Source organism: Microtus pennsylvanicus, chromosome 6, assembly GCF_037038515.1.
Source record: "Microtus pennsylvanicus isolate mMicPen1 chromosome 6, mMicPen1.hap1, whole genome shotgun sequence".
Lineage (NCBI taxonomy): Eukaryota > Metazoa > Chordata > Mammalia > Rodentia > Cricetidae > Microtus > Microtus pennsylvanicus.
Genome location: NC_134584.1, coordinates 121,703,944 through 121,731,707, shown reverse-complemented (window position 1 = coordinate 121,731,707; position 27,764 = coordinate 121,703,944). Strand labels below are relative to the sequence as shown.

The window sequence follows — 27,764 nt, the reverse complement described above, 5'->3', positions numbered from 1 at the left end:
GATTGACAGGGCTAGGACAGGAAAGAGTTTCCACGCACTGTGGATCATCCTTGTGTCCTAAAGCTGGGAAGGCAGAGGTAGAGCTGGGCTGTCTGTCTCTCTGTGTCCACCATGGTGTGGTATAGAGCTGAGGTGATGTGGACACCCTGTGCCTTCAGACATGACCAGTGGAAAACCCCACACACAAGGCTTACATTAGACATGTGCCTCTGTTGTCTGCATAGTCGGGGTCTTTATCTGTGTGGATCACTGTGTGCTCCCCAGATCCAGGGCTGGGCAAGTGAGCCTGAGCCTGAGTTCTTTTACTATATGGTGACTTAAGCTTGTAATCCCAGCATCCAAGAGGCTGAGGCAGGAGGAACGATACGAATTCAAGGCTATCTTGACCTGAATACTGGGTTTCAGACCAGCCTGAGCTACGGAATGAGACTCTCTCTCAGAAAACAAAATTTGACATCAGCATGGCAGTGTACACCTGAAATCCCAGTACCCAAGAGGCCAAGGCCCTGCAGGTTGAGGCCAACCTGAGCTACAGAGTGAGTTCCAGGCTAGGCAGGGCTAGAATGAGACCTTGTCTTAAATGAATAGGCAAATGGACAAAAGCTGAGCCGCGTGTGGACGCCTCCACCTTCCAGGTGTGTCCTAGTTCCCAGAGCAGGCCTGGGTGAGGCCTGGGTAAGGACTCCATTCTCTGGTTGTCCTGGGACAGTGTCCTCCAAGAAGGTGCACAGTGGACTTTAGGGAGTCCAGTGTCCATGTTCTAACACAGGACCTTATGTCAGGGCTCTTTCCCACCCGACAGCCACCACAGGTTGCTCGGAGATCAGAAGTGACATGCTGAGCTGCGTTCAGAAGATGCAGCCTCCACTTCCTCTACTCCTCCATGGCATAGCTGCAGTTTCGTCTTCTGTGTAGGGCATGCATGCGCATTATAGCTCAGACCAGTCATAGCTCAGACCCTCACGCTAAGCAGTTGGTGTTTGCAGGAAATGTGGGCTACAGATGCTCCAGAAGGCGCTCCAGCTGCGGCTGCTGTGTGATCCTGCAGCAGGAGGCTGGCCTGGACCCCTGCAACTGGGAACTCACAGGCGCTGCCTTGGAGAAAGGGCAGAAAGGCCTGCATGCCCATGTACTCCCGTTTCCCAGTAAGAATTCCATAGACCCTCCCCCCACGCTCCACAAAGTAGACACTGACTTTAACCCTAAAGCTGTGCCCTCCCTCACCTTCCTGCTCTGTGGTCCGTCTCATTCAGTCTTGCCAAGTAGAGAAGGCATGGGAAATTCAGTGTGCCCTGTGTCGGAGCGAAGCAGCCATGTGAATGAGGGTTGAAGGCCTGTGTGGGGTAGGCTGGCTCTTTTTGCTGTGCTTCAGCAGTCTGACTCTCCCTGGACTTCTGTTGCCCTGTCTATGAAACGGAGATTGGAAAACCCTTTCCTTTCTCATCCTTATCATCTACCAAGCACAGGCTGGAAGGGTTAGATAAGCTAACATCTCGCCCGGGACACAAGCTGTGCTGCCAGAATGTGGTCTCCCCTCCGACACTGACCAGTCCTGGGAATTTGACCTTGGATGGGCCTTTGCACTTGGCAGCCCAGCTTGGAGGTCACGATGGCCAGCTGCGATGCTCCCCAGAGGAGGCAGGCGAGGCTTCCTCCCTCCTTGAAAACAAACGGATGATGTTTGCGTGGTGCTGAGGTTGGAGAGGGAGGACCAGATGAGTAGATCTGGAGCAGTCGGCACCTATCTCAGGTGTAGTGAAGGGTATTCAAATTGTGAGGGCCAAGACACTCAACACCCATATAGTCAGACGTACACAGTGCTGGTGCCCATCCCTCCCGGGGATCCCTGACCCCAGCAGTAGAGCACAGCGTGACTGGCTAGGTGAAACCCTGTGCTCCTGCCCTCCAGCCTTCCCTTCAGTGGACAGCCCTCCGTCCCTGATGTCCTGTATCAACAGGACCTGACTGCAGAGTCCTGGGGCAACCGAGTGGGAATGGCAGAGGCAGCTCAGGCCAGACCCCCACCCAAGAGACTCTGAGAAAAGGCGCCTGCTTGGCAGCTTTGGATCAGGAAATCCCGGCTGGCAGGATGCCACCACCTCCCTGCCACCCTGATCCGTCACCAGCCAGACATATTTCGGATCCTTGCCAGGCATGGGGGGGAGGGGTGTCGGGGGAGGGATGCACCCAGCCCCCCTGCTCCATGCCATCCTTGCCGCTGCCTGTGTGTAATTAACAGAGTAATTAAAAACAGGATGAGTTAATTGGTATTCATTTATGTGGCAGATGTTTTTAATTGAGGCAGGAAACAATTTACCTGTTTACATAAACAATGGCAAAGGCAGGCTTGTAAAACACATTTAAAAAAAAAATTTTTTCCTCCCCCTGCCTGAAAAGAAGAATTGAAACCACTGGGTCTCCCCTGTGTAGCCCTGGCCTCACAGTAAGAGTGGGAGACTTGCAGTGGGGAGGGCGGGTGGCTCCGGCCTGCCAGGAGGAAACATCTGTTTGCCGGTTGCTTCCAGCAAAGGCTGTTTCCTTAAATTCTGAGAAAGGATGTGTTGTTCCTAGGTTGTGGGAGCCTGCTTGGGGTGACAGCTGTCCAGGCCACTGTGGTCATCGGAAGGCCTGGCAAAGCGAGGTCCAGCCAGATCTAGCTAACCCTCTGGGCTCACACTGTTAGTGTGCTGTTGTCTGAGTCTGTATAATGGTACCGTGCTTCTCGGACGGTGACTGAGATTTAGAGTGAAATAAAAATTTTAAATTCAATTCCCCTTCCGTAGTCACCTGTCAAATACTCGCTGGCAGCAAGGGCTCTGGGGCCCTGTAATGTACATTCCCCCATCACAGGGACTTCGAGTGGGAGGACTCAGCGGCACCTGCTGGGGAGGGCACAGAGAGCTGGCACATGAGAAAACCTACCCTTCCGAAGTCACCTGATTACAGTGACACAATTAAGTACTTACTGTATGTCTGGCCTGCTTTTCTCTTTGTGACATGCATGTTAATAACTCTTAATTCTATATGGTGTTCCCATGGTAATGCCCGAGAGAGAGCTAGGATGCTCCCATTGCAGTGCAGGGCTGGGGGCTGAGCTCCAGGTCTACACTGGAGAACACCTTGGCTTTGGTGGGTGGAGGAAAGCCTATGATAGAGCACTTGGCTTGGAGACACTTGGTGCGGAGTTGGGTTGATTTTGTTTTGTTTGAGACAGTTCTCACTATGTAGTCCTAGGTACCCTGGAACTCACTATGTAGACCAGGTTGGCCTCAAACTCACAGAGATCCCCCTGCCTCTGCCTCCTGGTACTGAGATTAAAGGGTGCACCACCACACCCTGCTTTGGTTTTCTTTTCCTTTTTCTTTTTAAAGAGTATACATGACTGAAATTGCTTGCACTTAGCTAGAAATTCCAGAAACACCATGGGAGGGTACAGGAAATGTTAGCTGAGCAGAGCTTGGCGTAAGGGACAGGGATGCTGTCCTTGTCCAAATGCCAACCCTGGAGTCACCCACCCAGCTTGTTCGCATCTGCCTGCTTCCTTGTGCGTCCTCACCTGTGAAGCAGATAAATGACAATATTCAGGGGCAGTGTCTGAGGTGACACTTTACCCAAGTCCAAGCAGGCAGCAAATCCTCAAAACGGTCACAGATGTCAAGGGCAGAGGGACCCTGAGGCTCCCTAAACGCCTTTGTGGAAAATTGGGACTTTCGGAGACCTTCAGTTGGGATTTTGCAGATCTTTGGAGATAGTTCTTAGGGCAGGATAGAGGATAGAATGTTCTGGAATCCATCAGGCATGAAGGTTTTAATCAAAAAAAGGGCCCCAGAGTTCTACCTTGGGGTGGCAGAGGGTGTGGTCCTCCTTGACTCTAGACTTTGTAGACTAAGGCTTACCTGGAAAGTCAGCAACAACTTTTATTTATTGTTTGTTGGGGCTGGGGGCCATGAATGTGGAAGTCAGGAGACATCAAGCCTCTCCTCCTGCAAGCTCTGGAGTCGGAACTCCGCAGTAAGACGTGGGAGCAAGTGTTCTTATCTACTGGGACATCCCACCAGCCCCACAGCCATAGATTTTTTTAGGTCATCCAGAGGACAGGACACTGGACAGTCTGTGGGGGTTCTGGGCCGGTAGCTGAGTGGCCTCAGAAGAATGCCAAACTTCCAGAGCACATGGCTGGGCCTGCCCAAGGCTATAAGCCCTGACCTCAGTAGTGTCCTCACAAGCCCCCAGCAAAGGCCCAGACCCACGTAGCTTCCCTGGGGTCTTCTGACAGCCTGTGGTCTCCTCTGCGTGAGCAGGAGATTCACAAGTTCCCCCTGATGTGGTCTCAGACCCAGTTCCTAAGCCTGGCCCTTGCTGAGCCTTCTCAGGGCAGCCCTGTGCCCTAGGTATGGAAGAACAGAATGTTCCAGAGGGGAACTGGGCATGCTGTCACCTGGGCAAGACAGGAGAAAGAAAGCCATAGGCCTGTCCCTTCCAAACTCTGAGGAAGTGCTGGGCTTCCCACAGTGGGCACCACATAAGGCTGACTTTCCACTAGTCACAGCAGCTCACAGGACACCTGTGCATCAGAGGAAATTAGCAGAGAAGCCCTAGCAGTGAGATGCCCACCCTGTCCACCCTCCCAGGGCCTGTCACTACCTCCTCCGTTAAGGGTGGAAGCCTCAGGTCTCCCCCTGTGAACTCTAAACCCCTGTCTTCCATGTGTGTATCCTGTCCATCACTATATCACTGGAGTGGGTGAGGAAGAGCCGTCTCCATGTGACACTCAGGTACCACCATGAGTCCCTGGTTATTGTTTAGCCTCCAGGTGAGTAGCGCTGGTGTTTTGACTTTGCAGCAAACCTCTGTGGGTTCGAGGTGCTGTGGAAATGCTGGGAATCAGGAGAACCCAGGGCTCCTTGCTCCGCTAGCACAGGGAAGTCCCTGCTGCTGGCTTGTGTTTCCAGACTCTTTGCTAACCTCTCCTCAGGGCTTAGGTACTGCCCAGGTCTGGGATGTCGTCACCACCGATGCCAGGTTTACTCACCAGAGACCAAGTGGGACAGATTCTCACCTCAGCAATGGCAAGGAGCTCCTCGGTTCCTCAGTCTAGTTCTGTTGTCCTTTAAAGGATCTGCACTGATGTTTCTGGTTTGTTGTTGGTTGGTTATGGTTTTGTTGATGTTTATTTCTTTTTTCTTTACAACTTTTTTATACGCATTGTTGTTTTGCCTGTATATATGTCTGTGTGAGGATGTTGGATCCCCTGGAACTGGAGATAAAGACAGTCGTTAGCTTCCATGTGGGTGCTGGGAATTGAACCCAGGTCCTCTGAAAATGCAGTCAGTGCTCTTAACCACTGAGCTTTCTCTCCCAACCCTGTTGTTTATTTCTTTGTTTGAAGTTCTGGTGGTTGAACTCGGAGCCTTGTGCTTGCTAGTACTCTACCACTGAACTTCAGTTGCTTATTTATTTGAGACAAGCCTTCCTTTGTAGCCCTGGCTGGCCTGAAACTCACTATGTAGACTAGGCAGGCTGTGAACTCACAAGGATCTGCCTGCCTCTACCTTCTGAGTGCTGGGTATGCACCATCATACCTGGCCTGGTTTTTAATTTTTTTAAGTATTTGTTTGTTTATTTTGTGTGTGAGAGAGAAGGAAGACACACACACACACATACACACCCATGTGAGTGCCATATGCATATGCACGCAGGTGCCTGAAGAAGCCAGAAGGGACTGTCAGATCCTTTGGAAGTGGCTGTGAACTCTCCAATATGGGTGCTGGAAACCACAAGAGCAGCAAGTGCCCTTTGCCCCTTAACAGTCTCTCCAGCCCTCCCGATTCTTTTTTTTTTTAACTTTCTGTTTTGAGACAGGGTCTCGCTAAGTTGCCCAGGCTGGCCTTGAGTTGGCAATACTGCCACCCAAATGTCCCAAGTGACTGGGGTTGCAAGACTGCATCTCCGGGCCCAGCTTCCAGTGCTGTACCTATATAGCGATTTAAATTTTTTTTTATTTCATTGTTAAGATCTATTATGTTTAATTATGTAGAGGAGGGACGTGTGAATGTGACTCCAGGCACCTACAGAGGACAGAGATATCTGAGCCTCCTGGGACTGGAGTTATAGGCTGTTCTGAGCCCCTGACATGGGTGGGAACTGAACCCCAGTCCCCTGAAGAAGTATGTTCGCTTAAGCCTTTCAGCTCGTTTAGTGACGCTTGTGGTGACTTGCAGTGACTTCTCTTTGCTGTCACTGTCTCCTCACTGCCTCCAACCCAACAGAGTTCATTCTCCTCCACCACCCAGAGGTGACCCAGGCTTGGCACTGCCGGTGACGAGGGTGAATTATAACAGTGAATCAAGGACTTGATTTAATATAGGACAGCAGGGAGACAGAGGAGGAGATACCTTTCTCACCTGTGCTTTTCAGAAGCAGCTTCTCCCCGCTTGCAGAAACACCCTATGTACACGTGAGGTCATCTTGTGACGAGCCAGCGTGTTGTACTTTCTCCCTCGGTCACATGCCCTTCACTAGAGAAGGTGTATATGTACACTGTTCACTCATGTACAGCCCCCACCACTCACACACACACATGCACACACCATGCATTCACAGATGTATCCACACACTCGCATGTGTGTGTGCATGCCCGTTTGCATGTATGTGTGTGTGTGTACGCGTGTGTACGCGTGTGTACGCGTGCACCAGTGTGCATGTGGAGGTAAGAGAACAATCTTAGGTGTCAGCAGTCCTCACCTTCCACTTTGCTTGAGACAGGGTCCCTCGTCTGACAGGACATAACTGGTTGGTCACAGGTTTCTGAGGTCATCCTGCCCCCACCTCCCATCTTGCCATAGGATCATAGGATCGAAGACCTGTGTTACCACTTCTGGGTCTGAATTCTGACTTCACGCTTGGACATGGAGCACTTGACTCAATGAGCCATCTCCCCTGTCCCATAGTTTTCTTTACGGATGGTTTTTGCATGTCCCCCTGCTGAAAGGCTTGGTTCTGGTCTCTTTTAGGGACATAGTGAGGCACCCTACCTAAGTGCCCCCAATCACAACGTAGCCAGGGGGTTGTCAATGCCAGGGAAGCAGGTGTCACGTACCCAGGTAGCCACAACCCAACCTTGATTATCATTGCCATTTGAACTTAATAAACCGTGCCAGGCTGCTAATGGTGACTTCTTGGTGTCATTTTGATGGCGCAGGGGTCTGGGGGTTCAGATCCATCCATGCCCCTGGCGTGCCAGGACTCATGCAGAGTTGAGGGGGTCCCTTCCCCCTGTCCTTCCCCTAGCCTGGCAGCCTCCCCTGGCAGTGGGCGGCCCAGATGGTAGGGCACCTCCCCCACGGCTCTCTGGGAGTTGTTGGCTGTGCAGCCCCAGCAGCTGGGAGAGGAATGTGTCTCCTTTGCAAGGCAGCCGCAGGGTGAGCGGGCTGGACATCTGGATCCCATTTGCAGCCCCAAGAACAGCATGGAAGGCTTTAATTCCAGCGTTCCCCATCCTCCCCTGCCTTTTAACTCTGTTTGGTCCAGGGTGCTGTGAGGACTGAGCATGCCAGGGTTCTGGATGCTCTCATAGGCTGGGCCGAGGGCTCCGGCATCTTTTGAAGATTTCTGACCTTAGGTTCTTGTTCTGAAAAAATTACATCACAGTCTCCTGCCCAGGAGTGTCGCCCCGTGTTGCTTGTCCTCATTTTTCCTCCACGTTTTTGTCTGCAGTAAAGGTACACACTGCCGTCTGTATGAATGGTCACTCGTAGCCACTTTTTCATGTCAGTGAATGGCATTGTGGCATTTTTGTAAATCAAGAGACTTTGAGGTATAGCCACACAGAGAAAAATACAGTCTGAAGACACTCAGTATACACACACCATCAACAGACATTGCCTGATGGGTCCTGGGAAATTACCTTCCTGACTTTGAATACCATACTAGGCTGTTTGCAAACTTCATATGCAGGGACCCTCGGGTGTGTTCCCTGGAGTCTGGCTTCTTCACTCAGCTGTGTTTCTGAGATGGAGGCGGGTCACGCTTTCGTGTATGTTCCTTTCTCATGATGGGGTAGTTTAGTTCTCTGCTGTGTGGATATATCACTTTTTTTTTCCTAGACAGGGTTTCTCTGTGTAGCCCTGGCTGTCCTGAAACTAGCTCTGTAGACCAGGCTGGCCTTGAACTCACAGAGCTCTGCCTGACTCTGCCTCCCAAGTGCTGGGATTAAAAGCATGCGCCACCACTGCCCAGCTGTATTACAATTCCTGATGGTCACTTGGGAGGCTTTTATTAAGGCTTCTTATGACCAAGTGGCTAATCTCACTCATTGCTTACAAAGCTATTGTGCCTTGGATGCATTATTAAGATTGGCAGATGCTGACCTGTGGGTTTCCAGATGTAAATCAACCCAGATGTCCCAGTCAGTTATGGGTGTGTAACAAACTACCCCAGATGAAGCGCTATGGAGCCACCACTGACCTCCAGCAGGGGGCACCTCAGGTGAGCTTCATCGGCTCCTTCTGGCCTCAGTTGCTAGTGTGGGAATTTTCTCCTGGGGAAAATGAGCCATTGTATCTATTAGGCTTACATATAGGGTATGCATGAGGATTACAGATACATAGCTATACCAAAACAGCCATAGTGGAACGTCTGGCCCAACATGGGTGAGAGTGCCCTACAGTTTCTTTCCCTAGTCCTCCCCAGCCTATATACTCTAGCACCCATCCTAGACCCTGGGGTGCAATCAGGACAGTAAAGCCTCCAGATGGTTGGGAGGAGTGACATCAGATGAGGGGCCATGACCCTCCCACCCACTCTTTCTCTGAGGAAATGTCAACAGTCCCCAGGCTGGATCATGACGAACTCTGGCAATCAGGCACAGCTGATCTGGTGAAGATGGCGGCTGTTTTGCTCGGAGGGTATTTACAACAGCTGGCCTTGCCCTCGGCCCTATGGTTGGCCTGGCAGGAGCTGCAGCTCTGTTGAGTGCAAAGGACTCTGGTGACTGTGTCCTCTGGGACAGCTCTACCCATGTGTGTGTCATGCCCCCAAGTGGTCTGAGCCTGTTCACACACAGTCCCACAGGGGAGCGGGTGAGGCTGGGAGCAGGTGACACCAAGCTCTAATGTCTCACGTCTCTTTGACAACATCCTAATGGTGATAGCCGGTCTGGGGCTGGCCCTGTTCAAAGGACAACTAGTGGACTCCCCTCTCCAGAATGAGCTGGGGCGGGGGTCAAGGAGGATGAGGACCTGGGAAGTGGGGCCGATACCACACCCGCCTTGCAGTGGCCAATTCTGGCACACACTGAGCTCCGGACAGAGGCCCAACTCAGTGGCTCAACAGTCATGAGGGGGGATTCTGTCCCCTACTCATGAGAGGAAGTGCTTGCTGAGCTTACCCAGTGGAGAGACAGGTTCCCCAGTCCAGCTGAACCAGTGAGCTGGTGCAGGGCAGCAGAGGAAGTGGGGGCTATAATAGGGTCACTCAGTGTCAGGCTCTATGCTGGTCTCTATCTAGGGGTGGGAGAGGCCATCAACATAAGGACCAGCAGCCAAGATGGTTTGTATCCTGAGAGGTGCTTCACTAAGCATATGGTAAGGGAGTGAGTGCAGAGACAGGGTGGGCTGCGAGCCCACTCTGATGGATGTGGAGACGGCTGGGGGAGGGGTCTTGCCGATGCAGAGGTGCAGAGGAAGGCTGGGATGTGATGTGGAGTGACCAGAGCAGGTGATATCATAGCTCTGTGCCTCAGTTTCTCCATATGTAAATGGAGTTCTGACACTTCACAGCTTTATGATGTGAAAGGGGAGGGGTCATTCCAAAGCCCAGGTTAGCACAGTGCCTCTGCACAGGGGAGCCAGTCTGACATGGCAGGTTACATATGCATGCTGAGAACAGCCCTCCTCCGTGGCCCCCACGCTGTCCCCACGGGCCCACGTGGTGATGGCACCCAGGACCTTGCCTGTTCTAGGCCAGTGTTCTTCCACTGAGCTACCGCCCAGGTCATTTCTGTGCCTTTTGCTTTTGAGATTGGCTCTTCTTGCTAAGTTGCCCAGGCTGGCCTAAAACTTACAATCTTCCCCCATTTTGTAGGCAAGAAAACTGAAACTCGGTGTAGGAAGAGGAAACACCAGTAATGTTTCCACTAGAAGCTGAAAGTAGAGCTGTCCCTTCCCTGCCTGCCTCTTGTCCTCCAGGGCTTTAAAGATAGGAACGAGACCCAGACCCAGCCTCCCACTACAGGAACCATAGCAGACTTGGCCCATGAGACCCTTTTGCGTCTGCAGTCTCAACTTGTCCCACCTATAATGTGCTCCCATTTGGTGGTGGGTACTAAGGTTTAGAGTCATACGAGGTAGCCCCCTAGTTTTCACAGTTGGAGTAGGAACCAGGACTCCTGCCTTGTAGCCCTCCACTGTTGCCATGGTAACCTTACGACCAGGGATCACGAGGTTCTGGGGTCCTTCTTGAGGTGACCCAGTGCTGGCCTACAGGACGAACAGTGGCGGCAGTGACAGGCAGAGTTAAAGCCAGAGAAAGGGCCCTGACTCAGACCTCTGAGGAACAGCCCTGCTTGCTCGGGGTCCTGTCACCGCTGGGGCAGGAGGGCTGCTTGGCCAGTGGAGCAGAGAGCAGGAAACACTAATCCCTGTATTTTTGTATTATTACTTATTCATGGCGGTGTAGGCTGATGGAGACCAGATGTGGGAAGCCACTGGAGCAGACACCTGGGACTCATTAGGGCTGCATCCCACCCACTCCCAAGTTCCCTGCCTCAGGGATCAAAGCCGAGTGCCTCTGATCCTAGCGTTGGACAGGACAGGATGGAGCTCCTCCCCCAGGTCACACTGCTCCCCTAGACATGGAATCACCCGGAGGAAGCCCTCAGCTTTTTGCTGTGCCTTGAGTCTGGGAGCCCATGTCTAACCCAGTCCTTTGCTGGAGATCAGGGTCGGAGTTGCCCCTGTGTGTAGCACAAGGGAGCTCCAGGAGAGGGCTGTATCTCCTGGAAGTTTGTCCTGGGTTGAAAAGTTGACAGTCTTACGAGCCCCCCCGCCCAGTGACTCCAGCAGCTGTAGCTAGACCTCAATGTCCAGCACAAGGAGCCCCCACTAAGCCCCCTGCAAGAGGATGGGGATGAGAAGGACAGGCCAATGCCTGCTACATCAGTGGCCTCAAAGGACTTATACCTTCCCCCCAGGGCTATTTTTCCCTGCCCCCATGGCTGCCCCACCCCCGTGGCTGTGCCGCCTATCAACCAACCCCTCTCATTTTAAAGGGCCCATCTGAATGTTAGGCAGCTGGAAAACCCTCAGGACCAGGACAACTAGGATGTATCCACAATGCATACCCCAAGGCTCTGAGCATTCAAGGAAGGCGACCCTGTCAGCATGGAGCTGCAGTTCTCTAGGGTGCCCTTTTGTCCCCAGGGTCACGGGGATCTCCATATCTCCTCATGATGGTCCTGTGAGGCTTCCTAAAGTGAATCTTTGCTGTGTGGCTTCCTGTGTGTCACATATCTGGGCTCACTCTTCACTGCTTTGCTTGTGTGTGCAAAGGATGAGAGATGTCAGGAGGCAGAGGCAGGGGGATCTCTGAGTTCAAGGCCAGCCTGGCCTACAGTGTGAGTTCCAGGGTAGCCAGGGCTGTACAGAGAAACCCTGTCTTGGGGCAGGAGGGGGTGATAGATGCCTGAGTTTGTTGTTTAGCTCGTGAGGGTATCAGGATATTTGTGATTAGATGGGGCTGTAGGCCTTGCAAGGTTGAGAGACGTTTAATTTTTTATTACATTTATTAATGTAGTATATGTATAGAATGTGTGTAGGGACACATTCCAGGATGTGTATGTGAGAGTCGAGGACAACTTATGAGGGTTGATTCACTAACTTTCACCACGTGGGTTCTGGTGTTCAGGATGAGCTCAGGCTGTCAGGTCTGGTGGCAAGCACCTTTACCCACTGAGCAATCTTCCCAGTCCTACAAAACCATTTTCAATGGAGATCTCTAAATGGCTGGATGAGTGAACGAGTAGATGGATGGATAGTGCATGCATGGTGCATGCATAGATTAACGGATGGTGCTGGGGAGGCTAATGAGGGTTGGGTAGATGGAAGAGTGGATGGTGGGGAGGGGGTGGGTGATGGGTGGGTGGATGATGGGCAGGTGGTGATAGGTACATGGTGAATGGATGGATTCATGGATGCATGAATGGATGCATAGGTGGATGCTGAGTGTGAACTCTGCCAAAGATGCTCCAGTAGTCTATGTGATAGCATCAAGATGTTGAAGCATTCCAATGAGCCTCCCAGTCTTTGGCCTCTGACAGCCATGTGAACACCCCACCCCTCAGTTTTCCCATCTTTCCCATGGGAATGGTGTTGCCCAACTTTCAGGAGCCTCTGGGGAGCAGATTCTTTAAAACAAAACAAAACAGCAGCCGCTGTGACAAAGATATGAAGGATGAGAAGGTTGACAGCAAAGGCCTGGAGAAGGTGGCATTTGCACAGGGGGATGCTAGCCAGTGCAAAGGCCCTGGGGCAGGAGCATCTGAAACTAGAGAGTGAGACTGAACAGTAGGGGCAGAGGGGACAGTCAGCCTTAAATGGCAGGCGGGGAACGTGTCCTGGAAGGTTAGCTGACCCTGCTGAATACGAGGAAATACAATCATGTGGGTTTACCTTGGCCTTGGTGGCAGAGTGTTGGACTGCTTCCCAGCCGAATGTAGAGGCTGGAATCCAGAGATAAAGGCTCTGTGTTCCTTACCCACTATGTGGCATTGCAGTGACCTCATGTGAACTTGAGTATTGGTTACTCTGACCAGGTTATGAGGATGCAGTGGGGTGATCTCATCTTACATTTCCTGCAGAATGATACAGTAGCTCTCCATCTGTCTCTTTCTTTCTCTCCGTGTGTGGGTGGGTATAGGAGGGGGCTTGCACGTACATGCTTGTGGAGCCCAAAGGACAGCCTTGAGTGTCATACTTCAGGTACCTCTCCCTCCCCTCTTTTTTTGAGACAGGGTCTTTCATTGGCCTGAAAGTTGCTAAGTAAACTATACTTGCCAGCAAGCCCCAGGAAGCCTGTCTCCCACCTCCCCAGTGCTGGAGTTACAAGACCATGCCTTTGTGCCCAGTTTTTGACATGGGTGCTGGAAATTGAACTCTGGTCCTGTGTTCAATCCCTGGCACCATCATATCCAGATCCTCAGCCCTGGAACATGGTAGTTTCATGACGGAAGGAGACAGTAGCCATCGCTAGCACACATCTCTCACCATACACATCTGATTTTTCACTGCAGTCCCCAAATGACAGATGTGAAAACAGACGGGCCACCCGGGTCAGTGTCCTGAGTCTGAGTCCACCCTCTCCAAGTGCCTTTATTTTTTCTACCTTTTATTTAGGACTTGCTGCTTTGGGGGACACTGGGTCCCCTCAGTATGTGAGGGGTTGGCTGCACTTGTGGAGGAGATACCTAGACCCGGGGGCCTTGGTACCTTTCAGGCCTCTCCCTGACACCCATGTGCCTTTGAGCCCCTACCTGTCTGTGCTCAGCCCAGAAATAGAGACACAGCCCAGCCATTTCAGCATTCCTTTACAATCTTCACTCATGTGAATGTGTTCCAAGACTTCATAGAGAAGAAACCTCACATTTGACCTCTTGGAGTGAAGGCTCCCTACCTTGCCATGGCTCAGTTTCCTTATCCACTGACCTCATGGATTTATGGTGGGAACAGCAGGAGGTGGTGAACATAGAGCACTCAGGTCAGGGCCAGAGTCTCAGTCCTGACTGTGTGATACAATGTTACCTCTGAGACCTGTTGATACACACAGTGGCCCAGGTGACTGCAAAGGTCTGTCTGGCTATGCTGCAAGCCAGGCTCTGAATCTGCTACGGATACAAAGGTCTGAAGAGACCCAGTCAGAAGGATGGTCAGCTCCATGCTGGGCCTAGGCCAGTTCCCAGCTGGGAGGGCGGGCTGGGAACCACAGCCGATGGGGACAGTGATGGATGGAGTGGCCTGTTCCGGCACATTCCATGTTCTTTCCCACAGGCTCCGCCTGGCCTTAGCGAGCTGCTTCCTCTGCGGATACTCAGCAGCATTCAGCTGGGAACTGGGTAATGTCATGGAGGACACAGGATCTCCCCTGGGCCCACAAGCAGCCATGGGGCCTGGGAATTTTCTGGAGGGTGGGAACAGGGAAGTGGCAGAAACTGGGATGGGCTGGGGGAGGAGCCAGGCCTCCCTCACCCTCCTTCTTCCCTGAGACCATCCTAGATTCTGCCAGCTTCAGGCACCATGGAATAGTATATGAATGCTGCTGTCTCCGAGTTCCCTACTCATTCGAGTCCCTCAGGGGATCCCCAAACCTCTGCCAGGCCCTATATGCAATTTCTAGGATTCAGGATAGGGAGCCCATAAACTCTCTTTTCTGGGGAGGACTGGAGAGAAGATAATATCAGCTCTTAAAAAAAAATAGCATGGGACGTGGACATGCTTTAGAGACCTTGGAGGCTGACTGGAGTCACCTGCCTGCAGGGGCCCCTGAAACCTGCAGGACCAGGCTATCCAAATCCAGTTTTATTGCTGGCCTCTCAAGCTGGGTATCCAGGACAAGTCACGAGACCACTGTGCCTTGGTTTCCCTACCTTCAAGATGGAGCAGCAGGACTGTATGGTTGAGGACTGCCAAGGCCTTCATAAAGCAGACATTCCTCGCCACACAGAAGACAGCTATTTGTTGGGGTACATGATGCCATGAGCCCCTTACCTCATTTCCTTGGGATGAGGGAGCTGGGCACCCCCACACCATCTCCCCACCTGCCACAGCGGAAGACCTACCAGTGTTGTCCTAAGCCAAACAGCATGAGGGAGACAGTGCGGCAGAGAGCATTATCAAGCTGATGAGAGAAGCTCCCCCAGGATCACTCCAGACTGGGTGACCACACAACCCTGTGAAGGTTGATCCTAGGGGCACGGGCATGGATCTGACTCCCTGCACATCTCCATGCCTCTTCCATATCAGTCGCACTGTGGCTGCAGGCAGCCACCATGTCAGTTGCCCATACTAAAGAGCTCATGGCAATGGCTTGGCCTGGAGCTGATGCGCGGTTCCAATCCAGGCTGCCTCACCCACAGACCATGAACTTTGGTGGGTCCCTGGGGTGGCTCTGGGGTCAGTAGCTGTCACCTGGAACATGTCAACAGTGCTGCCACCAGGATGTATGTGATTTTTTTACTCCCACCCTCTCACCTTGCAGCAAGGAACATCCAGCTAAGCAGGCAAAAGAACCTCTGTCCAGCTGTCTGGCAACACAATTCAGAACCTGGGGACACAGGCCTGGGCAGATAGGTATAGGAAGGACGATATGGCTTGGGACTGACAGACAAGATACAAGTCTGTACTGCACAGCTAAATGGCTTTGAAGAAATCACTTCTTAGGCCAGGTGGTGGTGGCACACGCCTTTAATCCCAAGCAGAGGTAGGTGGATCTCTGTGAGTTCAAGGCCAGCCTGGTCTACAAGAGCTAGTTCCGGGACAGGCTCCAAAACTACAGAGAAAGCCTGTCTTGAAAAAAAACAAACAAAGGAAAGAAAGAAAGAAAGAGAAAAAGAAATCACTTCTTTCCCCTTTTTGAGATGGAGCTGTACCTCTAGGAGTACTGGGAAGGCTGGAGACCCAGCAAGAGTGTGGCTGAGGCCATGGGGTTGACCCTGGTGGGACAAGAGGAAAAGAAACAGCTCCAAGCAGCCCAGATTTCACAGTGCTCTAGGCCTCTCCAGGATCTGCTCTGGAGGGACTGACACCACCCCCACCTCCACCTCCACCCCACCCCCACCCCCACCCCCACCCCGCACTTGCAGGCTTGCTGAGAAGCAAGAACTCCCTCTTCCGTGGCTTCCCTGAACGCCCACCAGTGGAGCCGCATACCTGACCAGTCCCTGCTCAGGCTGCTTATGGTGTCTGCCAGGGAAGCAGGGCAGGAAGATACAGCCTCAGAAGGACAAGTCTACTGCTCTAGTTCCTGCCCTTGGCTTTTCTGAGCCTGTGGGATCCAGGAGGCCTTCCCAACCACCTCAGTATGGGGAGGAAAATTAAGGAAAATTAACGGCGGGGTCCCGAGCTGCAGCTCCCTTGGTAGAGCACTTGTGTGGCTTGTACAACACCCTGGGTTCCGTCCTCAGCACCCGTAAACTGAGAACGGTGACACAGACTTGCAACCCCAGCTTTCGGAAGCAGAGGCAGAAGTATCAGAAGTTCAACCTCTTGAGGAAACCTTGCAGATGGGTCAACCAGGGAGCGAGGTGTCTGCAGTGGGGTGACAGTCCAGAGGAACTGCCAGGAGGGGAGAGCTGGAGAGGAAAACGAGGTTCCCAGGGCATGCTGGGAAGTAGACACCCTTAGGCTGCTAGAGGGAAGGCAGGGAAAGAGCAGAGCAGCAAGCAGTCCTGAGCAGGGGACCAGGTGACTCTCAGTCCCCTCACTAGATCCCAGAGCAGAGCAGCAAGCAGTCCTGAGCAGGGGACCAGGTGACTCTCAGTCCCCTCACTAGATCCCAGGATCCATGTGTGACTTGGGGCAGATCATGGCACCTCTGTGAAATGGGCTTTGAGGGGAATCAAGACCATAGGATCTCAGTGAGGACAAATGAGATCCGTCACGGGCTGGGCACAGGCTCTGAGGCAGATAATGGCCTCTATGATTCTGGTCCTATTGAAAAGAAAGGTTACTAGGCACCAGCAGGGTGCCTTTGAGATCTTGGTCATGCAAGTGGTGACCACAACAACGTGGTACCATGGCCTGTGGCACCAGGGTGCCTACCAGTGGTCCAGCACTGAGCGAGTGTGCTGGGAGGTGACAGCAAGTGCCCAGCCCAGCTGCCCGTGGTGTCGCCACTCAATTGACTCTACTTTGTTTGGTACTTGAAACTTAGGTGAAGCCACTTCTCCCCTGTGAAAGGCTTCAGAGACACACAGTGTCCCCCAGTGTCCTGGGCCTGTGACCAGGGCCAGCCTGGCACTTGAGACATTTGGCCCTGGCAATACCATCCAAGCAGCCCTGTCTGCCCAAGGGCCCAAGGGCAGACTGGACAGGTGAAGGGCTGGTGAGGACGGGCTGCTCCGTGCGGAAGCAGCCAGCCACAGTCGCCTTCTTTGGTGGTTGTCACAGGAGACTGGCCACCGGCCCTACAGCCAGGCATGGTGTTGATAGGTCCCCACAGCTGCAGCCACACATGTGCCCAGCCATCAGTCTTCGGACAGTTGGGGGATGGGAGGGGCCGAGCGCCGGCAGGAGGTGGGGCCAGAGGCCACAGCTGGGGGACAGCAGGTGCCGCAGCCTGGGTGGCTACTGTGTGCCATCTGCTCCCATTCCGCCCCTCCTCATGGGCCCAGAAAGATGGGGGCTTCTTGCCTGCTTCTTGCAGACTCAGACACAAGCCATCACAGTCCGCTGGGCTTGTCTAAAGTGTCTCTGAGCTTCTCTCCCCTCTGCAGACCAGGGAGGGACTTAGATGAGATCTGCCACCTGGTAGGTATCGCTTACGGATCACAGAGGCTGGGCCACCTGGACTAATATGTGTCTGCCAACGATGGGACCCTGAAATGGGGTGCGAGGTTAAGGGGTGATGCCCACAGTTGCCATGATGATGGCCAAGAGACAAGGAGTTCTGAACGTTTTGACACAGTCTGCCTGCCCTTCCCATGGGAGACCCTGTGGGTATGATCAGAACATGGCTTGCAGGCAGTCACTGGGGCAGAGATGTCAGCCTTCTGCCTATAGCAGACAGGAGTCTCCCCTTGCTGGCTCTGGAGAGCTGGTCACATGGCAAAGAAGCAACTTACACAGGTCCACCTACCCTACCCGACCATTCCTTAAGATGAAAGGGAAGTCCCAGGACTCACCATCCCCTGCAAAGGATGCCTAAGCAAGGCCTGCCCCTTGGGCTTCGGCTCACCCCATGCCTTGGCTTCATGGTCGTATTCTAGAGCCCTTGGCTATCCAGGATCCACCTGACCATCATCACCACCTTACCTTCTTCCTCCTCATCTGGCCCTGAGCTGAGCACCTTGCTGAGAGTTGGGTCACTGGGACATGCTTGAGCCTGGATGTCCTGAGCCTGTGGCTCACATTTCAGGGGCCAGGCTCCTAGCATCCTGACATCCACGAGCCTCCTGTAGGAGTCCCAAGGACCACAGGGCAGGAGATGGTTAAGATGCTGGTTCCACACCCTGAAGCCAGTTCACCTGTCCCCCTGCACAGGAGACTATCTGAGCTCTGAAAATCTGGGGTCATCACTCGCCATGTATCTTACAAATGGGGATACTCAGGATAGGCCAGGAGCATGAAAACCTGCATTGTGGACTTGCAGAGACTAGTCCTGACGAGCCCACCTTTGGCCTGACTCTGTTTCACCTGTGCATGGACGCTAGCCACCTGTGAGAGCACGTGTGTCTCCCACTGGATGGGTGGAGTCAGGAGTCCACCTGGCCAGTGGATGCTCAGGCCCCTGCCCAGGTGCTGGCTAGCCAGCTCTGCCCTCAGCTGCTTGATCTCTCTCTCTCTCTCTCTCTCTCTCTCTCTCTCTCTCTCTCTCTCTCTCTCTCCCTCCCTCCCTCCCTCCCTCCCTCCCTCCCTCCCTCCCTCCCTCCCTCTCTTCCTCCCTCTCTTCCTCCCTCTCCCCCTCCCTCTCCCTCTTTCGCTCCTTAGCTGACAGGAAGGAGAAGACTGCAGCAATGCCAGACTCTCCGGCTGAAGTGAAGACGCAGCCCCGGTCCACACCCCCCAGCATGCCACCCCCACCTCCCACCGCATCCCAGGGAGCCACACGACCACCCTCCTTCACACCTCACACACGTGAGTCCCCCCTCATAGCACGGCCACTTGAAATTCTGTACTCTACTTTAACGTGACCCAGCGACCCGTTTGCAGCCTAACCTTGGGTTCAGATCCCAGCTCCTCCTACTTAACTGTGCTACTTTGAGTTAGCTACTTAACCTCTCTGGCCCAACTTCCTCATTTATAGAGTAGGGGCCTCCTGTGGTTCCTGTCTTACAGTCATTGTGGAAATGCAGTTAACAGACATTACCAGCCTCTAAGCACTGATGTCTGAAGGGCCCAGGTACTTAGGTTCATCTCAACAGCCCAGAGCAGAGACCTGAGTAACACAGCACTCTGGGGAGGGGGTGGGGGAATTCCAGAGAGCAGACATGGTAGCTCTCCTCCATAGCCACCTCTTTTCTTAGAAAGATTGTGACTTAGACTCTTGGGTGTTGAGCAGTTGGGAAGACAGAAACTCCCAGGGTTGGGCCATTAAAGGGGACAATTACTCATGCCTCTTCTCCCAAGATAAAGTCTATCCTAAGTGTTCTGGCAGGAAAAAGAAGCCATCCCCACTACAACCTTCAAATACACATACTTGAGGGACCCTTCCCCAGACCTCAAACTGAAGTAATACCCCTCTCTGAGGGAGGGGTCTCAGTACCTCAGCCTGATGTCCCCTGGTTTCCAGGGCATGGGTGCTTCTCTGGTCTTTCCATTTCTGGACATGGAGCACTGACTCTGCCCTTCAAAGGCAGCGCTCTAAACAAAGCCCTGCTATCTAGAGAAAGGCCAAGATGGAGAGCAAGCAGCTCAACCCGAGGCCAGCCTTTTCCTTTTGACAGGGTGTCAGGCTCCTGCTTTGAGGGTTACTATCATCTGCTTCCAGGTACAGCGGCATGGAGCCAAGACTGTCTGAGAATGTGCCCGGCACAGGGCAGGTTGTCTCATGGCTGAATGCTCATATACACCTTCCAGTCTCTTGGGAAGTTCTGGCTCCCACTTCCTACAGAGTTAACCGGAGTCCAGTAACTGGTTAGCCTGGACTGGGGGCTCCTAGCTCTGCCTCTTGTAGCTGGGACTCTACCCTTAGCAGCCTTGCTGCTCTCAGAGGACAGAGGTGCCTGCCAGGCCCTGGATCTGCATGCTGGCCATGCTCCTCCAGGCCAGAGGTACCTGTGCCTTTTCTCCCATTCTTCTGCCCATAGTGCCGTGGCTGAGATAGTCGCCTTCCTTTCCTTCCCCAACCACCCTTCCCTCTGGGCTGAACTGCAGGGAGACTCTGGCTGCTGGGCAACTAGCTTCAGAGCTTATCCAGTGGATGAGAGGGGACTGTGTGGGACTGTGCCAATGTCACCAGCCAGTGCCTTAACCTAAGGACAGGAATTATTTGTTGGGGAGACTGCTATGCCCCCTCTCCCAGCAGTGAGGCCATGATACACTCCCTGAAACAATGGTCCTCCAGATGTCTGGAGGTCCCACGCAGGAAGGAAGAACAGAGCAGCTCACAAGCTGATCTTGGACTCCGAGCTGTCACCGACCCTGAGGGTGTGCCTCCCCCAGCCTGCATTTCCCTGTGGACCAGGTTCTGATCCCAAAAGCTGGCCTGGACACCAGATGTTCCTGGTTAGGAGTGAGGATGGGATCAGCTGGGACCTTCAGGGCTTTACTTTCATGGGGCCTATAAAGAGATGTGAGGGCGGCCAGTGCATGTGCGGTGCAGTACACGGGGAGTTGTGGCCCCCCGCCCCTCAGTCCCGCCCTGGGGGTTGCAGTTCTGTCTATAGAGCACAAGGCTTTCATTTTTCTTGAAGTTGACACTTGCAGTCCGTGGGCCTTCAGATCTCTGGAGCTAGTTGGTGCATAAACCTGAGGCTTAGGCCTCCTGAGGTCACCTCAGGTTTGTTCCTAATCCACATGGTTAACCACACCCCTGCACCTGGCTAGTGCTGGTGGCAGTCCTGGTAAAGCCTCTGCAGCCAGCTGCAGATTCCTGCCCAGTGCTTCAAGCCAAACGAAGAGACTGACCTTGAACCTCTACTTGAGGGCTGTGGTTTTCCTGGCCCAGTGATCATCCTGGACACAGCTTGGTCTCCGGCTGGAGAGATGGACACGAGGCTGATTGTGGAGCCTGGGACAGTGCAAGAGGCATTGACCCAGATGACACTCCTCTCAGGCAGGGAGCCCCTAGCTGGGTTGAGCTCGACAGGGGGCTCACTACTCCTAGTGCCCATCTCCACTGATAACCCAATTCAGGTAGCTCAGACGTGAATCTCAGTAATTGATAACACAAAACTCGGGCCCCGAGTCCCTTAAGGACAGTGCTGAGGAGCTGACTGGGCCCTTTCCCGGGGGGATAGCTTTTAAGAGGTAGGTGCTGTGCATGCTGACAGATACTCAGTGCAACTGTTATTTTGCAGAGGAGGAAACTGAGGCCCAGAGGAGGAGTGGACTGGCCCCAGTGGCAACAGCATGGTCTCTAGGACTGCCACTGAGCAATAGAGGGGACGGGCCGCTGCGGCGCCCTCCTGACAGCGTGTTCTTCTTATTTTGCTTACAGATGGCGAGGATGGACCTGCGACGTCTCTGCCCCACGGCCGTTTCCACGGCTGCTTAAAGTGGTCCATGGTCTGTCTCTGTAAGTAAAATAACAAGAACCATGGGCTTCAAGGAGGCCGCCTGGGTCCTTCTCGCTGCCTCTACACCCCCTTTGTTGGATCTCTAGCCACGTTAGAGACAAGAGAGGCCCAGGGGCCTAAGGGCTAGAGACTGAGACCCTCAGACAGTGTGCTGGGACTGTGGGACCTTCGCATGTGAACGCCTCCTGAGCGTCATCCCCGACAGCCAAACAGGCTGTGAGGAGACAGGGGGACATGTGTCAAAGACAAGTCAAGCGCCACTGTTTCAAGAGACTTTGGCTCCCACTATTGACAGATACTGGCAGATACGGTTGTCTGTGCCTCAGTTTCCCCACCTGTAAAGAGATGCTGTCACAGTATGGAGTGCTGAAGGTGATTCGTGCACCATGCTGGCAAAGCCTTGTTGCCATGTCTGACCCACGCCGCATGCCCTGTGGGCATCAGTCACTAGTGGATGATCCCACCAAAGCTCTGGGTGATGTCCATACTACTCGCCCCATCCTCAGGTGTTACTGTGTCTTAGCAGTCCTACTGGGGCCAATTAGCTGCATCTCCCAGGTGTGCACAGCTGCCATGTAACTTCTGGGCTCTAAGAATAAGGAAGAGGTTGCATGTGTTATGTTCTATGTTGTCCTTGCTGCCATCATTCTATGCCATGCTTGGCCACACGCTAGGGCCTGGCACGCGGCCTGACTGGCCGTCAACTGTTGACTGGTTCTTGTTGTGGTGATAATGGTGTTCTCCTAGCCAGGGAGACAGCGTGGGAGAACCATTAACAGGGTTCGTGCACCCCAAGCCAACTCCCACCCAAGCCTCAAGATCAGGGGAGCTATGGGGGTGCTAGTTTGTGCCCCCAAACATCAGCCGAGGACACGTGTGCAGGCTAACTTAGTAACACACCTGTTGTGGTAATGAAAACACTTGTGCTGGGGGCTATTTTTGGCGTCTCTTTAGCTGCTGAGACTGCCCGGCAGCCGCGGGAGGGAAGACAGACAGGCAGTGAGGCGAACAGGCCACGGGGGACCCAGGCGCTCAGAGCAAGACTGGTAAGCGGGCCTCAGGGAGGACAGGACCAGGTCAGGCTGGGTCTGGTGGGTGGCGGACTAGATAATGTGGACATTGGCATGTCTTAGAAACTATTAAAAGATCCAGGGCCCTGGTGATAAAACACTTGGTCTTAAGACACAGGTCCACCTATTAGTGAGGTCTCCGTGGCAACAAGCCATCTCCTAGTCTGGCTGAGGTGACAGCAAGTGGCTGTCATTAGGTTTGACTGGGGCATGTGTGTCCGTGGCTGTCAGAGCTTACTGGTGAGAGAGAAGTCCACCCATTGGGGTCCTCTGGACATGGTCTTAGAGACCATGGTCTGGGAGCCCAGAGCTGTTGGTGTGCTGTATGCAGACATCACAGACCATCTCAGAGCAAGAAGGGTGCTGGTATGCAGACTTATGCTGGCCTGCTTCTACTAACATACAGTCTTTCTGGAACTGACTGTATATCCCAGGCCCTGTGGTGGACTCTTGAGATAATGTGGGGAACCAAATGGAACGGCTTCCGCTTCCATGTGCATAGCCCCCACCAGGACAGAGGAGCCGCTTAGAACTGTATACAGAGGGTTCCGTGCCTGGTGGCAGCATAGAAACACCAAGGTGGCATGTGAGCCTGGGTCCCTCTCCCCACATGCTCTGCAGCTTCTGTTCCTCAGGAGCAGCTGTCGAGGGGTACCTCACCCAACACCCAACATGTAGAGTCGGTCAGGTCAGTGGTGGCATTGGCAGGCTCCAGCAGCCATGGGGTGGGAAACAAGGAAGACAGCTATGCTCTGATCCTAGAGCCACCTCAGAACTTCAGAGTGACTTGGGACCATTGGCAGACAGACCTAGGTCTGGTCTACATTGTTTGTCTGAACTGGTGTTGCTCCCCCAACAGTCCAGGGTTTATGACATGGGGGTGTCTGAGGACCTGTGAGAGTCCTTGTATCAGGTGACTGTCAGGCTGGAGGTGAGGATAGAGGAATGGGAAGGGGTGTCCCTGAGGGGACTATGACAGTGTTCACACCCACACCACACTGTAACAGCCCTGGGCTGGGTCCTGCCTTATACTCCTGGGGAAGGTAGGGGTCAACCCTAGGATCAGACAGTTGGGAAACACCAGTTGGGTCTATCCAGGAACCGTTTATCCCAGGGCCTTAGTGGCCCTGTCTGCTACCATAGGTCTAGAACAAGCTCACATGGAACCACCAGTCCCGGCCCCAGGTTTATCTGGGCAGGAGCCTCAGGCAGTATCTGGGCAATACAGAGTTAGTTCCTGCACTAGTTAGCAAGAGAGGGCTATGTGGGGCCCATAGGGGAGACAGAAACCCCAAGACTGGTAGAGTAGGATTAGGTCCCCCATCCTGTAGTGTGGGCAGAGGTGTGGCAGGATCCTGCAAGAGCTGTAGGGCAAGGAAGGGAGGGACTTAGGTAAAGGCCCCACCTCACCTTTCCATGCCCAGCCCTTAGGCCACCCTCCCAGCTTGGATCAAGATGTGCAGTCTAGAGTGACTTGCTGAGGTACCCATTGCCTGAAGCAAGCAGATACTCCAGGGGAACTCTGCTGGAGTCTCTGCACTGGGCAAGCTTGGAGGGCTCTTCAGTCTAGAAAAAGGGCTCCCCTTCTCCCTTGGTACTTATAGCCCCACCAGGCCTCACCACAGCTGGAGCTTTGGAGACTGTGGTCTTGAGGGCACCCCAGACCTACACTCTCAGTACAGGCCCGAGAACCTGGCTTCTGCACACTCGGTCAAGGCAGGGGACAGTGGTGCATCCCTAAGGTCAGGGGACATAAGACACAAACAGAAACAACAGTTGAGTGAGCCAGAGGTGTTTGCATGTGTCTATATCTAAAGGAAGCACTTATGACCTGTGAACTCTGACCTGTATGCAGACTCTGCTAATCATACCTTTGTCACTCCTGGCTGAGAGGCAAGGACTCTGAGGCAGCCCCTGGCCTTGGCCCTGGTACTCTGAGTTGATGGCAGGGTCACCCAGTGAGCCATGGCTCAGTGACTGACAGCTGTGATCCTGTAGTATGCTTATCAGCTGTCTCCTTAGTCACCTGATTGTCCTTAGCATGAACTAGCCCCTGGACACCGTCTTCTGTGTCAAAATCCCCCGAAGAACCCAACCAGCTCTTCCTGGGGGGAGGGTCTCAGTCGCTCCGCCTGATCTCGAGTCCCCTCAACTCAGGCACTGGGCTACTTGTTGGCAGTGGTGTTACTCAGGCTTAGAGAGGCTCGGGATCCTCAAAGTTGGGGAAGTTCCTGGGCCAGTCCTCAGGGCTAAGAAGAGTTGAGGCATTGCTCAGAGGTGGGAAAGAGATTGGGTAGAGATTGTTGCTTGAGGCCATAACAGCAGAGGCAGAGTGGCTATCCTTTTCTTGAGGCGATGGGGGTGACTTCTCATTTCCCGTACTGTGGATGAAGAGGCCCTGCACTTGCTCCTAGTGGAAACCTGAGCCAGTCTGGTAGGATGGCCTGGGCATCTCCTGCGTGTGGAGGACCTGGACTATTGGCTGGTGTGAAGGCCTTGCCCTCAGGCCCAGGGTAAACCCCCAGAGACAGTGTAAGTGAGCCCCTCAAATGTCTGTCTCTGCAGCTATTTCCCGGGTGTGAGCCCTACAACCCTCCTGGCTGGGGTACCTGAAGTGAAGGGAGTCACCTCCCTAGTGCCAGTTTGCATATTTGCAAGAGTATAACACCCATGAGCACAGTAAGGTTGCAAGGATAGAAAGGCAGCTGTGCAGGCTGCTGGGCACAGCTGCTCCAGACTCTGCTGTCTGTCATCATCACTGCCATTTGGGTCGTTGTTGTCATTGTCACCATGTATAATTATGCCTGGCCCACACACCCTGTCCTCCTGCAGTGATGAACGGGAGCAGCCACTCACCTACAGCCATCCACGGTGCCCCATCTACACCCAATGGCTTCAGCAACGGCCCAGCCACCTCATCCACTGCCTCGCTGTCCACACAACACCTGCCCCCGGCATGCGGGGCGCGGCAGCTCAGCAAACTCAAGCGTTTCCTCACCACCCTGCAGCAGTTCGGCAGTGACATCTCGCCTGAGATTGGGGAGCGCGTGCGCACCCTGGTGCTGGGGCTGGTGGTGAGTCTCCAGGCTCTCGGCCCCTGTGTCCCCTGTGTTCCCCGTGGCAGCCACTCTGCCACAGGCTCCATCATTATGCCCTGCTCATCCCTCAGGCCAGGCCCAGAGCCTCCTCCTTCCTGGGGTGGGGGTGGGGCAGCCGGTTCAGATAGTACATGGGAACCTTTAAGTGGGGTGCTCTCTCCTGCAGAACTCAACTCTGACGATTGAAGAATTTCATTCCAAGCTCCAGGAAGCCACCAACTTCCCACTGCGGCCATTCGTCATCCCCTTTCTGAAGGTAAGCAAATCTGTCCTACGAGGTTCTCCCTGAGAGACCCCAGTCCCCTCCCTACCAGGCATCATTCTCAGATGTCCAGGAAAATGGTGCTGGCCCCAGATCTGACTAGTTACGGCTGTAACTAGATGCTAGACCTCATGATTCCCCCCCAAAACCAGCGTGTTCTCATCCCTCACAGAGCTTTGAGTTGCCCACTCCATGTCAGGGTCTGCGCAAGGCTCCGGGTAGCGTGAACGGACAGGAAAATCCCCTGAAGCAATGCCCGTGTGGGAAGAGAGCGCTATCAGCCAGGTGTAGAATGTGGAAATGTGTGAAGTAAGAAAATATTCCCAAATCCCTCAAGGATAGGTATTTCACGGTGACTGAGAAGGCTGGAGAAGCCTTGGGGAGTACCCTGCAGGAAGCAGGGCTAGTATATACAAAGGCCCTGGGGAAGGAGAAAAGGCTGGAATAAGTGAAGGGATAGGAGTGCTGAGGAAGTGACCAGGTGACAAACAGGCAGGTACAGGACTGGATGGCAGGGCGGTGGGAGCCTTCTGGGGCCACATGAACGACCCGGTGGCACTGCACCTTTGGCTGAGTCACCAGAGCCCCTGAGCCAGGCAGGCTTCCTCACCCCAGCCCAAACCCTCAGATGAGACGCTCCATTCGTTTGGGGGTGGGGGTTAGGTTGGGTTTTGTTTGGTTGGGTTTTGTGGTTTGGGGGGTTTTGTTGTTTTCAGTGCTGAGGGTTCAACACTGTCTTATAGATCCAAGTGTCCTGCTGCTGAGCCCCAGCCCCAGCCCCAGCCTTGTCTAATTCTGAGACAGGGTCTCATTAAGTTTCCCGGGCTGGCCTTGAACTCTTTATCCTCCTGCCTCAGCATCCAGTAGTTGGAATTGTAGGTGTGCACCAGTAGGCTTAGTGAGATGCTGGATTTTAACATCTGGTAATACACACACACACACACACACAAACACACACACACGGAATGAGCCAAGTCCTCACGTAGGGCCTGTGACTCACTACAGCCCTTCACCCTGAGGAGTGAGGATGGCATGCTTCCAAATGTGTTTGGCCGTGTGTTCTCTCCACTTAGACCTCGGGGAGATGCTAGAATATCCATACCTTAGAGCACCCACCTCCACTTACGGCTAGAGCCACAGGTTATGCTTCCGCTTGTCTGTGCTCTTCTTAGTCAAAGTTCAAGGTCAGACCACACAAGGGGTAAGCTCCGAGACGTCTGAGACCTGAGCCCCCACCAAGCTGCCTAGCAGACACTAGGCTGGCCCCACGCCTCTGCATTCAGCCCCTGTCGCTCTAGTGCTCCATTCTCTCAGGACAGCTACATCAGTAAGGTTTTTAACTGCCTAATTTAGACCAAGAATGGGTCATAAAGATCTCCGCATAGATGCTCTCTCGACCGCTGGAGGGGGAAGCCCATGACTATTTAGGAAGGTACTACTCTGGCTTTCCGACCAACCAAGAGGGGACCCTATCCAGTGCGGGCAGCGAGGCCCCTGGAGCTGCCTGAGCTCTTCATCCGGCTTCCTTTCGAGCCACTGGGCCTGGCTCTTACCTTGCTGTAACAGCAAAGTCGTCATGCTTTTGACTGGGCAGAGTGGACTGCTGCTCTGGCTCCTGTTTTGGCAACAAGATTAGAGGGACTGGCTGCAACCTCGTATTTTTAGGTTCTACCTTTGGCTCTTACTGCCCCTTCACCCCAGGATCTCCATATCACGGAGAAAGATGTACCAGTCGGTGTCCCTAACAATGAGACACAGAGGTCCTAGGTCAGCTCTGAGGTGGGCAGAGAGAAATGAATGTGGAGAGGGTCCCTTGGCAAAGCAGTGCTGGGCAAGGTGTTCCACCCAGGGCTTGTTTTGGGTGATGCCACACTAGGTTAGGTAAG

The 27,764-nt window shown here is 53.6% G+C and overlaps 1 protein-coding gene across 8 annotated transcripts in view; it reads left to right on the top strand.

Moving 5' to 3' along the window:
- The window catches only part of Cbfa2t3 (CBFA2/RUNX1 partner transcriptional co-repressor 3), a 73,917-nt gene that overhangs the window by 31,309 nt on the left and 14,844 nt on the right, over positions 1 to 27,764 (top strand). For 4 of the 8 annotated variants that reach the window (XM_075977543.1, XM_075977546.1, XM_075977548.1 and 1 more), the window contains exons 2-5: positions 18,699 to 18,845; positions 21,370 to 21,447; positions 25,351 to 25,592; positions 25,783 to 25,872. In XM_075977543.1, coding sequence (XP_075833658.1) covers positions 18,699 to 18,845; positions 21,370 to 21,447; positions 25,351 to 25,592; positions 25,783 to 25,872 — 557 coding nt within the window. Of the gene's footprint in view, positions 1 to 18,698; positions 18,846 to 21,369; positions 21,448 to 22,395; positions 22,495 to 25,350; positions 25,593 to 25,782; positions 25,873 to 27,764 lie in introns of those variants that run through there. The other 4 variants (XM_075977549.1, XM_075977552.1, XM_075977544.1 and 1 more) reach the window with 3 other exon arrangements.